Genomic DNA, 18,648 nt, shown 5'->3' on the forward strand with positions numbered 1-18,648 from the left:
ATAAAAAGCACATCATGTTGGGTGTTAGTCTGAAGACATAGCAGATAAAAAAGAAAAAATAGCCAGTTTTAACATTCTAGTGTTTTCCTCTAGACTAGAGACTGCGTGTTACTTTTTTGAGTGACTGTCAGTAGTGTTGAAGTGTAATTTATGCTTGGCTCTCTGGTGATACCATCAGAAAATTGGCCTTAATGTATTATTCCATCCAAAACGCCCTCTGAAAAATGCCTTGTTTCTCTCCTCTTCAGACACGTCTGTTCACTATTAGACATTTATCATAATTATCTATTTAAACCAATATCTCCTCCATTTTCAGTTTTATTCCTGATCAAGAAAATAATGATAGTATTATGATACCAGAGGAAAACACAGTAAGATGGCTAGTGCGTTGTGAATGCTGCATTTCTTCAAGCACAGGCTTTGCTCTCTCTCTCCTCTTCCAATAACAAATGGATATGAATTATCAAAATTCTATGAGCCAACTACTGGGGAACCAACATAACGGAAAATAATGTTTCCTGATTTTTATTTGACCCAGGGAATTTTTTTTTACCATATTTGTCTGTATCTACATAATACTAATGTTGGTGTCTGTAGTTTTAAAATAGACTTAAAGATAGTCCTAATAAGGTTCATAATATTTATTATTTAAAATATCACTTATAAACTGTAGTGGTGCCTGTACTAGCAATCCAAGTACTTTGGAGGCTGAGGCAGGAGGATCAAGACTATGTTCCTTGGCTACATAGGGATGTCATTTATTAAAGGAACAACAACAACAACAACAACAAAATATTGGGGAAGACTTTCATAAAGGAAGTAATTGAGACCACAAGCTTTAAACACAGATAATAATCAAGAGTATCATAGTAATTACTCTTTAGCATAAAATGAGGGATGATAAAGAAGGATTTGAAGACTGGTCCTTTTTAGACAGTTTTGTGCACTTTGAAGCAGTGTTAACGGGTGGTCAATTCAACACTCACAACTCTTTGGGGAAATGGTCCTTTGATCTTATCCCTATCATCATTTTAGACCCCTTTTGAATGGTTATGTTCTATTCCTGACACTCTCATCCTGCCACTCACCCTGATGCTTGGTGACCTCCATCATACCAGGCTTTGATTCTGTTGAACTAGTCTTTGAGAAGTTTCTCCAATATGTTAAGTGACATGTATGAGATTTTAGCATAATGGTACTACAGGAGTTTAGGAAAATTCTATTATTAATTATCCCAAAACTGCTATGTTTTGACAGTGATAAAATAAACAGTACCCCAAGAATGGAACGACAGCAGCCCTCAAATCTCTAGAATTAGTAATTTGGTGGTGACACTCTCACACCAAGTAAATCAGCAGAGTAGTGAAGGAAGGTGGAAACTGGCACTCAAGCAGGCCTTTTTTTGGAGAGGATATGTTTAAATAAAAGTTACGCTGGGTGGTGGTGGTGGTGGTGGTGGTGGTCGCGGCGGCGGCGGCGGCGGCGGCGGCGGCGGCGGTGGCGGCGGCGCACGCCTTTAATCCCAGCACTCGGGAGGCAGAGCCAGGTGGATCTCTGTGAGTTCGAGGCCAGCCTGGGCTACCAAGTGAGTTCCAGGAAAGGCGCAAAGCTACACAGAGAAACCCTGTCTCGAAAAACCAAAGAAATAAAAAATAAAAAATAAAAACAAAACAAAACAAAAAAAAAACCCACAAGAAAAGTTGTTTGTTTAGAATGTCTGGTGCATTTTCTTGGAACGTGGGCTAGTGATATAGAGAGACTATTTTTAAAATTTAAGAGAGTATAATGCTGTGGATTGCAAGTTGTTGTCTTACAAGAAGGTTATGAATTGATGAAAAATGCAGTAGATATTAAAAACAGAATTTCTAGTAAAAAGGGAGATGGGAGTCAATGGTTATGCTATAAAATGTGATCAGCATGTGTCTACTCACATCCTTGTTAGTAATAGCATCAGTGATAATAATTGTATTAAAAGTCCTGTATGGGACTAAGTGATATTGTGAAGAAAAACTAAGCATCTAGATGCCACGTGTCTGGTTGAAGTGACATGGTTAGCAATGGCTAAGTGTAAGTTTAGTAACTGGAAAGAGGCATAGGAATGGAAGAATTAGTGCTCTTTCCAAGGGTGTTGATTCTCTCAGAAAAATCCCTGCTCAGGGACCAGAACAATAGGATCACTAGTTTGGATACTTGTAGCTAGAGTTTTCCTGCCTTGCCCACAGTCAGGACAAATCTTTGTCACCCGCCAGTCCCACAGCCACTCAGACCCAACCAAGTAAACACAGAGACTTATATTGCTTCAAACTGTATGGCCGTGGCAGGCTTCTTGCTAACTGTGCTTATAGCTTAAATTAACCCATTTCTACAAATCTATACCTTGCCACACGGCTCGTGGCTTACCGGTACTTTACATCTTCCTTGTCCTGGCAGCGGCTCCAGGCAGTGACCCCTTCTGCCTTCCTGTTCTTTTATTTCTCCTCTTTGTTAGTCCTGCCTATACTTCCTGCCTAGCCATGGCCAATCAGGTTTCATTTATTGACCAATCAGAGCAACACATTTGCCATACAGACCATCCCCCAGCACAGCGAAGTGCAGACCATCTCAGACACCTGCACTCAGGCCCATGGTCCTAATCATCCTCTATGCGGACCTGCTGGGTAAAGCCACGAGGAACCCAAGAACGGGCTCCCACAGGACATACAGAACATGCCACAGCAGATACTAATTAGCTTTTTGTAATTTTGCCAACATTGTAGAATTGAAACTTTATTTTCTCTATAAGAAAATTTGGTCATATAAGGTCCCTTGTAGATCTAAATCCCACGTAAATTAAATAAACCTTGCTAAGAGATGAAAATAAACTCACCATATCTGTCTCCCATTTAATGTCCCTAACAAGAGTCTACTAGTTGGAAAACAGAACAAATGAACAAACAAAAATAACAACTGTGGAATTTATCTAATCAGATTCTGCTTATACAGTAATGATGTATTTAACTAAGTGTCATTCTATTTTACCAATAATGACTTGGATCCAGATGCTGGGATGAAAATTTCCTAGCTCATAGAGACAGAGAAAGCATGCAACTGCTTCCTCCTTTGTTCTCTTCCCAGAAAGAGAACTTTCTTCTACACTTTCTCAAACACAAACTCCTCCAACCGGATGTTACTCCCTTCTCTTCCTGTGCACCTCTTTCTCTGTCCTCCTGCCTTCCTCTCAGCATTAATAGCTTTTCCTATCAACTGCTTGCTTGCTCTGCCTCTAGACCAATGATTGATTTTATTTAATGCTGTTTACAATATTCAAGCAGAAAGCTTTTGGGTTAAAGATGTGTGCTCGGGCTGAGCCACAGTACAGCTAGAAAGCAGGTTCCAGTAAACAACACAACGTCTGGGTTCTCAGTGTGATCAAGTACCCCGCAACACAGTAACATACAGTAAACCTTTTCACAATCCGGCTTAAGCTAACTCCAGTTTCATCCTTGATGTTCTGCCTTTAAACATTATTCAAACTCTCTGGCAATTTTATTACTCTCGGATGCATACATTTTGTGCTGTGAATCCTTTACCCCTTGTTGTTTTTTAAATTATTCTTCTGAATGCAGAAGAATAGCTTTAAACAAAATTTAAAATTTAAAAACCTAACTTAAAGCATTTGCATTTAATCATTTGATCCCAGAATTCTAAACTTTGGAAGTGGTAATAATTTAATCTGTAGAAGGGATATAGATGAACATATGCTGTTTTTCTCTGAGTAAATTTCATGTAAAGAAGAAATAGTATTATTAAAATGCTGGCAAGAGACTGAAAAGAAAATGAGAGGTAGAAACAAGGCTAGGCATTTATTCAACAACACTTGTTTGCCATTAGATTGTACCAGGCAGCGTGTCAATCACCAGGAATACAGAAAAAAAAAAAGGAAAGAAAGAAAATCTTCTGATCAAAAAATTCTCAGGAACACAAAAGGGATCTGAGAGCTAGTAGAGATGGCTTTACTTATGTCATAGTCAGATGTACTGATGTAGGTGGGACCTGCTGTCAACAACCCATTGAGTTTTCAAATTGTAAACCTGTTTAATTAAACTCGTTATATGTAATTGGTCATAAAAGTGTTACTTCAACTTTAAGAGTGGTGTTCTGTCTACACACATCCTATAATATATGGCAAAGAGCAAGCCACTTGATTTCATGATTATCTGAAAAGAGGACTGAATTGTTTAGACATTTAAATAATATATTAACTCTACACAAAACAATGACAGACTTTTGGTCATCACATGTACTGATTCCTTCCTCATAAACTGCTTTACCTGAAGTCACAATAATCCTGAAAATCTATTTTATAGCCTTGTCTTCCTTGGTAATCATATGGAATCATATTAGTTGGCTTTAAACTTATGGGGAAAAAATCCTTGAAATAATCACTCCTGGTTTCTCATTTAATACTACATTGCTAAGAGGGGTTTATATTTCTGTATGTTTCTATGTTTTATTAATTTTAACTGTATATAATATACATTTCTAGGATAGTCTGTAGTTTTCTATTTAGTCTTCTATAAATGTGTATTTATGTTCACTCAAAACTGACAGCTGGACACCAATGCCATTCCAATTATTACTGTAATTATCTCAGGTGGCACATAGAGAAGTCATTAGTGCACACCATGGAATGCATGTAATGGTGCTGAAGTATACAGAGGCTAAATTTTTATTTTTTTTGGATTTTCGAGACAGGGTTTCTCTGTGTAGCTTTGGTGGCTGTCCTGGAACTCGTTTTTGGAGACCAGGCTGGCCTCAAACTCACAGAGATCCGCCTGCCTCTGCCTCCCGAGTGCTGGGATTAAAGGCATGCGCCACCACTGCCCGGCCAGAGGCTAAATTTTTTAAATGACGTTAAATTGATTTTCAAAATGGCTATTCCCTAATCATTTTCATACCACTAATGTGCAAGAAAGCCCGAGTCTCCAGACCACCTTCCTCTCTCTGGACTGATATACTTTTACTTTGTTGTGTTGAACAGGGATCAATGCTACCACCTTGTTTTGATTTTCATTTCTGCTCCCTAATAATGCTAGTTGTCCCATTATATGGATATGTGTGCTCTGTTTTTTGCATCTTTCCCATTTGCTACCAAGATAAGTTGTAATTTTATTCATTTGAAGTTGTTTTTCTCTGTATATAGATATAGCTTATTGGTTCTTGATTGTGTTGATTTCATATAATGTAAGCATCTTCTCCCCAAGTTTAATCTTTTTTAAATTTTACAAAGACTTTTTAAAATTTGTTCTGTTTTATTCTATATGCATGAGTACGTTGCATGCATGTATGTCTATATAGCACATGCATGCCCGGTGCCCTTAAAGATCAGAAGATGGTGTTGGATTCCTGAAACCTGCGTTCTTGGTTGTTGTGAGTGACAATGTGGGTGCTTGGAATTAAACCTGGGTCCTCTGCATGAATGACAAGTGCTCTTAACTACCAAGCCACCTCTTAGGCCCCCTTTTATAATGTCTTTCAATGAACAAAGGGTTTTAATTTAATAGTGGGGCTGAACAGATAACCTAATAATTAGGAGCACTTGCTGCTCTTGCAGAGAACCTGGATATGGTGCGCTGAAACCACATGGTGGCTCATCATCACCTGTAACTCCAGTTCTAGGGGACCACAGCTTCTTTGCTGGTTCCTGTTGGCATTGTGGACATGCAGTTCACGGACTTACTTGTAGCAAAACATACACATAAAATCAAAAGAATCAAAATAAATAAGTCCTTAAAATATTTAAATGTTAATAGAGCCAAGCTAAGATTTTTTTAAAATGTCTGTTGTCTTTTTTCATCATTTTAAAGATACTTCCTACTGTTCATATTCATACATATTTTCTCCTAGGAATTTTCAAGGTTTTGACATGTTAAGAATTCAGTCCACCTGGATTTTGCACATGTTCTAGTGTCATTATTTTCTCCACATGTAGCTGTTTCCATGTCTTCGTTTCTGAAGATTCCATTGTCTCCCCGTTTTCTGGTGTATTAGTGTCTTCTTCTCACTAAACTTCAAGTCTGATTTCTCAAATGAGTTGCATCTTTAGTCGCACTTTATCTTCGACATTCATACTGAGTGAGAACTCTTAAAATTAGCTAAAGCAGGTTCCCCCCTATATTTCCCACAGCTATAGAGCTAACCATCCCTCTGCTCCTCTCTGTAGACTCACATGTCCAAACTCTATGAAAAATGGTTGTATAATTTCTCACTACTATTTGTTGAATCTATGCATCAATTTTGGAGAGAATTTATACCTTCATCATGTTTCATTACCAGCTATGAACATGGCATATGTTACTTCTTTAATATTTGTTTATATAAGTTTATCATTTTGTACTTTTAGGAATTTTTTCATTTCTATAAGTTTTTTTTCTATGTTTGTTCTATATAATATCTATGTTCCATGGGTATATAGTTTTCTGCCTTGCATGTACCTTTGACTATAAAGTTGTCCCTTTTATTCCTGAATCTCCATGTTTTGATGAGACTCAGTCACACTAAGGTGGTTTCAACCCTAATCACTTGTCTCTGGAATGAGGTTTTGTTTTGTTTTGTTTTGGTTTGGTTTTGGTTTTTTGAGACAGGGTTTCTCTGTGTAGCTTTTCACCTTTCTTGGAACTCACTGTGTAGCCCAGGCTGGCCTCGAACCAGGCTGGCCTCGAACTCACAGAGATCCACCTGGCTCTACCTCCCGAGTGCTGGGATTAAAGGCGTGCGCCACCACTGCCTGGCTAAATGAAGCTGTCACTTTTTTTTTCAGAGCTGAGGACCAAAACCAGGTCCTCTAGGCAAGTGCTCTACCACTGAGCTAAATCCCCAACCCCTGTGAGTTTTTAAAAATGAAGTTCTTGTCCTTTCCAAACAACCATTTTTTTTTTAACAAAGCAACTAAAATTATTAAAAAATTCAGGGATGGTATTTTGGCAAATAAAAATAATACATTGTTTAGTAGCAAATATTTTCTCTCTACAAATAAAATTCTCAAAGTTCCTAATTCTAATCATGAACATATAAGAGACAAGAATAGTTAAATGTTGTTTTAATAGTTTGCACATTCTTTTAAAATATTTATTAGTTCTTTGAGAATATCATATATTGCACTTTGATCATATTCAACCTCCTCCCCAATTACTCCCAGATCTATTCTCACTTCTTTATCTACACAACTTCATACTTACTTTCTCTCTTCATCTATCTATCTATCTATCTATCTATCTATCTATCTATCTATCTATCTATCTACCTATCTATCTATCATCTATCATCTATCTATCTATCTATCTATCTATCTATCTATCTATCTATCTATCTATCATCTATCTATCTTTCTTAAAAAAAACCTCATGTGTCCAATGTTTGTATTCCTTGACTGTTCTTAGCTGTAGGGCCTTCCCTGGAATGTGGTTGACTCACCAGAAAGTGTACCATTAAAGAAAACTGACTCTTCTTTTCCCAGCAGCTATCAAATGCCAATAACTCCTCTGCTTGAGTACTTCATGTCCACCTCCTACTTTATGCTGGGATTTTATCTAGCTTGAGTTTACACAGTTATTGTTCATGTTATCATGAACAACTGCTCACTGTGCCAGTAAAACAGTTGTTTTGGAGTCATTCACCACTGATAACTTATTGCTATTCCTATAGATCAGTGTCTCTCAACTCATCAGAGATGCTTCTTTGAGAATTTGATGGCAATTAACAGAGAGACCTACAACTGATCAAAGTGTAAAGAACAGGAGATTGCATGGTTTTCAGCCCTATTAGGATGTGTATATAATTCCACTTTCCTCATGGCTCAGAGAACTTTATTCAAGAGGGAGGTAGATGGCTCAGAAGAGCCAGAGGTTGTGGCTGTTTCAGATTTACATGTTCTTAAAATAGATAGATATTATATAGTCAGAGAAGCAAAATGTATTGGTTTGTAGGTTAATTTCACAAAATAAAATCACTGCATAGTTATAGATCTTGTCAAACACTACAACTTTTAGATTAATGTGGTATCAATACTTCAAGCTCCATAGTGTAAAATTTTTATGTACATAGAACATTGAGTTTTTTGCCATGCTCACTACTGTTGTTTTCAGTAAAGCTAAAATGAAATAACAAAAATATATGTAAAACTAAGTCACCTTCTTACATTATCAGGATGGAAAAATGTACAAATTCCACATGACTTGTAGAAGTAAAATTAGCCATGCTGGATTTATATAAAAGTTTCAATGCAAACAGACTAGACTCGAGCATAGAAGTTTATCAGTAACTGACAATTTCCTGTTTGTTGTATTGTTGTTATTATTATTGTTTGTTTTTTGGTTAGTTGGTTGGTAGCTGTTGTTGTTGCAGAAACCTCACTGACAAAAGTGAGTATAAGAAAAACAGATTGGGGTGTGGCAAACATGGTGGTAGAAGCCTTTAATCCCAGCACTTGGGAGGCAGGGTCAGCTCTCAGACATGAGCTCTCTGGGAGTTCATGGTCAGCCTGGTCCACACAGAGCATTCTAGAACAGTCAGGGCTACATAGAGCTACCCAGTCTCAAAAGAAAGAAGGGAAGGAAGGGAGGAAGGAACGAAGGAAGGAAGGAAGGAAGGAAGGAAGGGAGGGAGGGAGGGAGGGAGGGAGGGAGGGAGGGAGGAAAGGAAGGAAGGAAGGAAAGGAAGAAAGGAAGGAAGGAAAGGAAGGAAAGGAAGGAAGGGAGGAAGGAAGGAAGGAAGGAAGGAAGGAAGGAAGGAAGAAAGAAAGAAAGAAAGAAAGAAAGAAAGAAAGAAAGAAAGAAAGAAAGAAAGAAAGAAGAGAAATATAGACTAGAAGGCTGAGAAGACTCAGCATGTAAAGTGCTTGGTATGCAAGGCTGATGATCTCAGCTCAATCCCCAGCACTCATAGAAAGATGAGAATCAACTCCAAAACGATGATCTCTGTTATCCACATTTGTGCCATTGCACACATGAACCTACCCAGGCACATCAGATGCACTTAATAATAATAGCAATAAATGAAATATTTTAAAAAGAAAATGATTTAAAGGCACACAAATTACCTTTTCAGTAGCTATACATAAATTGCAATTTTCATTAATTATATTTTTCATATTGAGTATCACAGACAAATATAATTATAAAGACATCATTAATCTTCCTAGTGACATTTGGAGGGAAAAGTACTTATCATTTCTAGTCAGAACGCAGAATACACTAGAAAACACAATGTAATCTGAATAATTTGAAAGTAAAGTTATGTGTTTTCCTGTGAGCACTCTGAAGTCTCCGTTTTAAAACTGGCCAGTGGCAATTCATGCATGAAAATTTTCAGTATAAATTTAGCTGTCTTTCAGGTCTTAGTGAGCTTGTTTTATTTTATTTTTCAATAAAATTATAAGATAAAGAGGATGAAAAACATAATTATTAAAAAGCTAGAAAACAATTTCATAACAGCAATGGAAGATCAGTTCATAAACTGCTGTCATTTAAACCAAAAGGTAAATGCTCTCAATTTGAAAGGTTAGAAAAATATAATGAACGGTACACATTTGCTTATAGTTTCACTCTGAATATGTTTTAATAAGCATAACAAAATCTCATTTAGAAATATGTCATTGCATAGATTATTTAAATTTTCTAGAATCAGTATTGATTACTGTGTCATCCTAAAAATTTATTAAAAACTTAAATTTTTAAGTTTTATTTAAAATTATAGACAGTAATACAGAATTACAAAAGGTTATATAAACATTTATTTGTCTTACTGTTCATTTTCCACTATGTAAAGATAATTTAAAAGATGTCATTTCAGAACAAATGTCTGTTTTTCTTACTTTTAGCAGTAAAGAAGAATCATTGCTAACCTCTGAAGAAAATAAGGTTGAGAATTTGAAGTTCACAGGTAATATTTATTTAAAATTAAACAAAATCCATTTTTGTTAAAGTCTGCAATAAAAACAATCTTTGACTTAAAATCTAATCATATTAACTTTTCAGATGTCTACATCCCAGCAATCATTTGTTCTCATGAAGACAAGGATGACTTGGGAGCCAGTCATCAGAATGTAGAAGATACCAACAGGGAGCATGACGAACATAATGAAAAAGAATTAGACTTGGTGGTAAGTGTTCTGGTTGCCACGGTATTAGAAAAGATGAATCTATTTATGCTTCAAAGATGCTGCAATTCCTGCCTTCCAATGGCCTCAGTTAATATAATTTGCAAATGTGAAAGCCTATTCTGTCCCAGCATCTCTATTGAGCTAGAGCAACAAGGCACTTTGATTTCAGCGTGTTGCTTCTGCACTTTGCAGTGGTGAATTAATGACATTCATTTCCTATCTCTTTACCACTGGCTCTGAATAATAGTTTGAGGGAATTAGAAGCAAGGGGCACTATCCTGATGTGTACGTCTAATCTTTGTAACAAGTGTACACTTAGCATAAACTCGTCTGTAAAATAAGAGGGCTGGAATAGAAAATGGTTAAGGCCCTATCCAACTGACAAGCCTATAATTCTTATGTTTTGCAGTCTTTTGCTTTGCTATTTCTGTCAGAGTAAGAATCCCAAAGTTCCTTATCACAGTAAAATAGTAAATTACTGAGTGCTACATATTTTTAAAACAAGAATCAAATTTGGAAATGTACAATTTAGTATAATATTTATTAGCACAAATTTCACAATTGGTGCACATCAAATCTGTTCTGAAATTTGGAGGAGATGGTTTAGTTCGCACTTTGAACTCACAATGAGAAGTAGAAGTAAATGAGTCACATAATGCAATTTATCTCGTACTGTATTCGGTTGGAGCTCATAGCATGGGGATACATGGATTCATAATCACATTTGATTAAAATGACATTTGCCTCTTCAAGTGTCAGTGCTGAAGCCAAAAGGAACTAGAACTCTTCTCTTTGCCCACATATTTCACCTCTGCGATTGCGATATGGCAACGGCACCACTAAAGTATGCAATTTACTGGGCTCCCACTTTAAGGCAGTACGAAGTTGTCACCCATTGTGAGAGTTCTTACCAGCTGAAAGTTAACATCTCCTTTTTTTCAAACCACAGAATATAATGAAAGGCCCCTGAAAAATCACATACTTCACCAATACACCTCATTACCATGAGTGGCCTCAAATATAAAAGTTTGTTTAGAAGTTACTGAAAGTATACGCCCAGTAAATGAACAGGGAGCTGTAATTTAGATGCTAATTTGCTCCATGCTGACGTGACTGCATAAAACAATGAAGCTCCATAATGGATGGAAATACAACCAAATCTGTAGAACCCACAGGCATTGGCTTATAAGACAGCTGTGCAGTTGACAAGTAACATGAGCCTTATGTGAGAAGAAGGGGAAAACGTAAGATTTGCATATAATTATTGAGATCATGCAAATGTCAGTTATGAGGAGGAAAAAAAAAACACAGGCATCTCACTGTTAAATCCTGACAGTTGGCATCACTGAAGAGCTCAAATACATTTGAGTACCAGTTGGCAGAGGGTCATTAAAACAGAATTTGCAGAAACATTAACTCCCTCACTTTTCTTTGAGTGACGTTTTGCTATTAATAGTTTGCAGAGGCTTTGCAGAAAACATATTAATAAGAGAAACTGTAATGGGGGCACCTACAGCACATATAAACGTGGCAAGGGGCATCCAGGAAGCTGCTCTCTAATTGATTAGCATGGAGCTATCAATGTGTATATCCTAAGTGAGGAAAAAATGCACTGACAAGCAGAATGGGTGAATAATACAATATGATATTTGGAAGCTGAGAAGGAGAGTGATTAATTTGGGCCTTTTCCCACTGATCTCATTCCCAAGTCATACCTTACAAAGATCTTGCCCCAAACATCCAACTTTCAGAGTCTGTGTTAAATCCACAAATGAATTGAGACAAGGAAATCTACCAGATAATTACTTGAGCTAATAAAATCTAATTCACTTTTCATATATTGTAAAAGATCATATTGTCCTTATTTTTGTTGTTTTTATTCCATAAGGTAAACCAACGGCTAATAACTTCCCGGGATGAAAAGAATACATTTTCAACAGATGGAGTCAATTTCACAAATACAGCTGAGGGATCAGAGAAGAAGCAAGATTATCATGAAATTCATACTGACTTGTTCAGAAGGCCTTTGTCTCCAAGTTTACCAGCCTGCCATAGCAAAAACTATTCCCCAAGAAATGAATGTGGTCACCAAACTTCAGAGGAGATTCCTTCATCTGTGGGAGAAATGGGGCCATCACTGGGAGATGCTGGCTCTGATGAATTAATGCAACTGAACTTCTGCAGCCAAGAAGTCCTGGATGATAATGCCAACCCAGCCCATGAGAGTGGCAAAGTGCAAACAGCATGTTCATCCCCTGGCCTACTAATGGCAGATGGTCTTAAAGATAATGAAGCAGGAATCAAGAAAACTGGAATAAAAGATTACAGATATTCAAGAAGTGATTTCTGTTTAGAGGCATCCACAAACCTGGAAGAATCAAATGCATCTTCCAAAGATGATTATACCATGGGATTTGATGGAAAGGAGCAGAACACATGCTTAGGTATTAGTGAAAACCAAAGGAAGAATTTTCAATCAATATTCCAGAACCAAGAGAGGCAAATGGGGCACCCCAAAATAAGCAGTGAGGGGACTAAATCTAAGAATGAGGACTTAACCACAACCACTCTACTAAGCAAAGACACTATACCTACCACCTGGACAGTAACAGTAGATCCCTCTCCCTCAACAAAGACAAAAGTGAATTTGGGAGAAGCTGGCGAAGGTTCCAATTTAGAACCAGGAACTACTCATCTTGGTTCACCAAGAAATGGCAGTGTTCTGATGGATGATTATCTTTTTCGAGCTGAAAGGGGAAAATCAGACTCTAGTAATCCTGAAGATCAGAATATGAAATCACAGCATAAAAAAAATTGGAATGTTCTGGAAAGTCAGCCAGAAACAAGAGGGATTGAAACAAATATAACCAAGCAAATCAAAGAACAAGCAGAGTGTAAAGATACGTGGGAAAAAAGAGATAACACGAGAGATCTGAAAGCTACTCCTACAGAACAATTGTTTACCTGCCAAGAGACAGAGAGCTATGAACTGTCTTCTCTAGCCGATCATGGTATTACTGAAAAAGCACAAGCAGTTACAGCTTATATAATTAAGTCAACATTAGAAAGTACTCCAGAAAGCATGTCTGCTAGAGGAAAAGCAATAATTGCTAAGCTACCTCAAGAGACAGCACGCAGTGACAGGCCCATCGAGGTAAAAGAAACAGCGTTTGATCCACATGAAGGGAGGAAGGATGATTCACATTATACCCTTTGTCATGGAGATACAGCAGGTGTAATCCATGACAATGATTTTAAAAGGGAGTCACATTCAGCTATTTGTAATGTACATGTAGATGAAATGGAGAAGGAGGCAACCGCATCTACAGACAATCGTAGGAAGACATATGTCAAGGAGAAATGTGGAATTGGAATTGTAACATCTATAGAAGAACCTTCGCAGGTTATTACAGGCAATCAAAAAGCTACGTCAAAACTGGATTTGCATTTGGGTGTGTTACCAACAGACAAAGCAATATTCCCAGAAAATAACAATCTTGAGCTGCTTCAAGAATTGCCACGGAGAACAGACTTGGATGCTGTTCATTCTGCATTTAATTCGGACACTTCCAACACTTCTCAGGGCAGCCCTCAAGTCTACAGATGCCACTCTAAAAATTCAGTATCCTCTTCTGGATGGCGAGTTGCTGAAGGGAAAGCAGTTACTAACTCAACACTCCAGTCTATTCCAACCAAATCAGAATATACTTGCCACCCAGAAAGTGAGATCCTGGGCCATGCCATGTCTAAACCTAATGATGTTTCCCAAAGTTCGGAAATAATGGAATCAGGTAGTGGAAGAGAACGACATGTGGGGCCGATTCTCCAACACAAAGATGGTAGCTTGGAAAAATCCCAAGGCCCAATGATTTTAATCAGTGAACCTCTTGAAAATCTGGAGGAGGCAAGGTCTGACATTGAAGAATTGATGTGTTTTGGACACTCAGGATGCTATTCGGATGATAAAGGATCAGAGAGCCCTGCTTCTGCTACCCTCCCTACCCAGGAAGTTGAAGCTCAGGGCAGGGACTCTCTGCTTTCAAGATATATCAACTCTAAAATACCTTATCTCCTTTTGTTTTTGATATTTCTTGCGACTATCTACTACTATGACTTAATGATTGGGTTGGCCTTCTACCTTTTCTCCTTGTACTGGTTATACTGGGAAGGGGGGAAGCAAAGAGAGTCTGTTAGAAAGAAGTGAGCGAGGCAGAATGACTGTTCTCTCCTAAAAGATAAGCCATTTAGTCCCAAACATTTGGATTGGTGAGAGAGAATATTCATTGTTCAGAGTCAGAGCAGTTTTTCTCTTGAAGGAACATTTAAAAAGGAATGCGTATGAAGTTTGCTCCTTCATATAAGTAATTATTCTATATAGGACCATTATGCTTGGATCATTAAATAACTATATGAATATGAGATCTGAAGCACGTCAAGTTGAAATTAGGTACAGCTGTTGCTCCTTAGCAGGCTGTGAAGTTGCAACGCTTCACATCTCACTACTTAAAGTGTTATTTCTTGCATTCATTTCTTTCACAGTAAAGCTTTGGACATTTTTTCCCCTGAAAGTACTTCCCCCTATGGTTTTTAAAAATAGATAAAAAATGGACAATAGCAGACAATTTTTTTCTTTTAACCCTTAGAACTAACCAGGATATTTTCATTTAGCATTGTGTCATTTATCATCACATATTTATAGATTAAATACTGGGATTTGTATTTCATACCTTTACATATATTTATAGATCAAATACTGAAATTTCTATTTTACACCTTCAAGAAAATGCCGATGTATGTTACAATATAAAACTTAAGGTGGAAACATATATTATGCACACTCACATTATATTTCATATGTACACCCTTGTATTTCTTTACACATAAAACATCAGGATGTTTATAAACCAAATTTGACCAATACATCTTTAACAAACTGGAAATTTTCATGCAATTATACAAAACATGTGGGTATCCCATTTTAAGCAATGTTTTTCAATTGAAAGGGTAGACAGTAACACAGCTGAACAACTTCAAAGTTATGTGGTGTCCAGACATGAAAATTAAAACCTTCTGCAAGTATTGTTTTAGGATGATGTTGTACCTATATAGCAGCAGCTCTCAATCTGTAGGCCATGACTCCTTTGAGGTCACATATCAGATATCTGATATCTTGCATGTCAGATATTCACATTATGATTCATAACAGTAGCAAAATTATAGTTATGAGGTAACAATGAAATAATTTTATGGTTATGTCACCACAATATGAAGAACTGTATTAAAGGTTGCAGCATTAGGAAGATTGAGAACCACTGCTATGAAGGATAAGGCCTTATATGATAATAATAAAACAGATAATAGAATTATTTGCTCTTTATGATAGTTCTTTTGCCTTTAATTTAGTTGTTAATATTTTCTCTTGGTGAGGAGATGAATTATTCCCCAACATGCACTTACAGGACAAAACACCTTTTCTGGTTGGTGCTCATTATATTATCTTTAGGTTGTGAGCTGATGACTCAAAATTGAAAGCAGGAAAAATAGGTAGAGTTGGAGGCTAACTAGAAAATAACTGAACATCAAATACAGCAGTGATTTTGAGTACTGTAATTATGGTAAAAGTATGAAATAATATAATTTTTTGGTTAGGTAGTGATATTACCAAGATTTATATACAAATCATTTCAGCAATTTTTGTATGACTGTAATATACAAGGCACTGTGTCCTCTATTCTATGGCAGTCCTTTCATACACTGAATATATGGACCCCTTTACATAGCAAAATAATACATTTTTAATTTGCTTGGAACACGAAAACTGTCACATAGAGGGAGCCTATTGGCATGGTCATCTTTCATTGGAATTTATTTCAGGGAATCTTTAATTGAAAACAGTATGATATTTTTACTTATAATGATAAACTTACATGTCATCTCATGAATCTTAGAAATACACATTGATTAAAAAATAATAAAAATGTCTAAAATGATTTTCATCTGATACTTAGTGATTTGCTTAAATTTCTTTATGTACACAACTATTTCTCAATCTTGTAATTGCATGCTGTTCTTAAGTCCCCTTGAAAATGAATGACTGGCTTCAGCTCTTTAGTTGGCCAAATACAAACATCCTGAAGTACAATGTAGGTCAAATATTTGAGCTTTTGAGAAGCATATTTTCATTAAATACAAGTGGAATTTCTTTAAGCCGTCCTTAGAAATTATCTCCAATACTGTTGCCATCATATTTTATTGTCAGGACTAAGTTAAGTTAGAGTTAAAGTTAGCAAGCATTCCTCCAGTGTTTTATGGCTTAGAGTTTCTTTAATTCTGTGTTTTAAGAGTTTTAGTCAATATACCATTTCTCTTTAAGGCAAAGAACACTATTACTTTATGAGCACAGGTGCCCAAACTGAATTCTTCTCTGAAATGATCAATGCAACTTCTTTTATCTCTTTTATTTGATTTCTGGTAACATTAACTCACAAAAGGTTCTCATACATTTGTAATAAAACAGGAACAAAATTCAAAAGATTTTAAAACCTGGATTGAACTGACTCTTCAAACACTATGTATGAGGAACTTGAAATATAAAGTCACAAGAACATGTAAAATGATTGCTATATGAGGATATAGAATTCAATAGACTCTTTTGCTCACATCTCTATGCTGAATAAGAAGAGTGGGTGGTAGGAAGAACTCGTGGTCTCTGCTAAGAAGAATTTGGCTATGGACCATGTTAGTAAAGGCCATTTTTTTTTTAATGCATAGCTGCATGTTCCATGTCTCACCAATACTGACTTTGGGCATAATGAGGACATGGTAGGGTAATTAGGAATGAGGAGCTTTGACTATCTCATTCTCATTTGAATGAGAAATTTGATATAACCATTATCACCTTTCATCTTGTTGGGTTTCTCACTCAGACATGGAACTCTAAAAATTAGTTGACAAATCTAGGAAGTATAATTAGTAACAGCAACCCTCTTTTAAGAAATCTTACTTCTGTAAGCTATCAATGTCACAACAGAATTCTCAGCCAGGATGAAATAAATCAGTGTGTGACATCCACTCTCTCTCCAACATTGAGGAACATTAGGTTAATAGAACAACATTTTCCTGAGTAGCTCTAATATGTCAATAGTAAAGTTTTTCAGATTATCTGTATTCAAATGTTTTTCAATATGTTGTCGAAACAGGACATTCTTATACCTCATCTTACACTGGTATTCTGGTTAAGTGGAAAAAACAATTGAGTGACCAGACAAAATATGGGGGAAAAGTAAGATATTTTATCTCTCTCCAGTGGTATTCATGGAGGGTTGGAAATGATTTCTTTTACAGCAATATTTTTTTTTCATGTTAAAGACCTTATCTTCTTTATCAAGATCCCTTTTATATATAAATAAATAAAAACTAAACAAATCAAATAGGCCTAGTAAAATCATGGGTGGTCTGTTTACTGATCTTTTCTTTTACAAGTCCATTGAGTGCTTCTGGAAGTTGGACCTTACTATAAGGACCTCTTTTTGGTGTTATCTTGTCTTAACCAGTTCCTGTGGAACTGAAGAAGATCCACTTTAATTCTACAGGATGTAAAATGGCAGGCCAGGTGCCTTCTCGGCTGTGTGTCTCTGAAGAGAGCAGCTAAAAAGGTTACTGTTATTTATCTGCTTAACCATGGTTGCTTTTGTATATTTTTGGAAATTTTATAATAAAAATATTGTCAATGTAACTTAATTTTCATCATTTAAAACACATTTAGTCAAGAATCTAATGTTTCTATCACATAACCCAAACTTTCAAAATTATGAATAAAATTTTTATGAAGCTTTCAGCCTAGCTTTGAATGTGCATGTATTTTACAATTAATTGTTCTATTGTGGTTTGCTGAAACCCTATTAAACAAACAACTATTTAAAAAATACAAGATTTTCATTTTATATCATTTTAATATTTTCTTTTCTTTCTTTTTTTTTTCTGTTGGCTTTTTTGAGACAGGTTTTCTCTGTATCGTTTGGGTGCCTGTCCTGGATCTCACTCTGTAGATCAGGCTAGCCTCGAACTTACAGAGATCTGCCTGGCTCTGCCTCCTGAGTGTTGAGATTAAAGACATACACCACCACTGCCCAGCATCAAATATTTTCAAATGCATACACAAGACATTATTTTTTTTTAAGAGAGAGAATACATTGTGCAAAACTGGAATAAAAGTTTCCCCAAGTCTCTTTCTATGACATTCAATTCTTGCAAATTGCTAGAAAATAAAGTAAAAGGTCAATAAGGGTAAAGGACATGGAGTCATTTTAAATGGGCTGGGTTGCCTCCAAGATCTGATTTTATAATAGCCTGTGATATCTAATTAAATTACTTCTCTTGGTTGAAATTGGTGCAGATTTCTTATCTCACTCCTCCAGTAATTCAGCCTTCTCCATTGTCTCCTCCCTGAAACTCAACCAATCATATTAGTTCTCTTAGCACTACTTATGTGTACCCCTCTGCCTAGACTG

The 18,648-nt window shown here is 36.4% G+C and overlaps 1 protein-coding gene across 2 annotated transcripts in view; it reads left to right on the plus strand.

Moving 5' to 3' along the window:
- Positions 1–18,068, plus strand: part of Ppp1r3a (protein phosphatase 1 regulatory subunit 3A) — a 43,161-nt gene extending 25,093 nt beyond the window's left edge. Inside the window, exons 2-4 of one of the 2 annotated variants that reach the window (XM_006984261.4) lie at positions 9,860–9,918; positions 10,014–10,138; positions 12,027–18,068. In XM_006984261.4, the coding sequence (XP_006984323.1) occupies positions 9,860–9,918; positions 10,014–10,138; positions 12,027–14,342 (2,500 nt within the window). In that variant the 3' untranslated portion in view covers positions 14,343–18,068. Of the gene's footprint in view, positions 1–9,856; positions 9,919–10,013; positions 10,139–12,026 lie in introns of both variants that reach the window. The other variant, XM_006984260.4, reaches the window with a different exon arrangement.
- The last annotated feature ends 580 nt before the right edge of the window (positions 18,069–18,648 follow it).

This window comes from Peromyscus maniculatus, chromosome 3 (assembly GCF_049852395.1).
Source record: "Peromyscus maniculatus bairdii isolate BWxNUB_F1_BW_parent chromosome 3, HU_Pman_BW_mat_3.1, whole genome shotgun sequence".
NCBI lineage: Eukaryota > Metazoa > Chordata > Mammalia > Rodentia > Cricetidae > Peromyscus > Peromyscus maniculatus.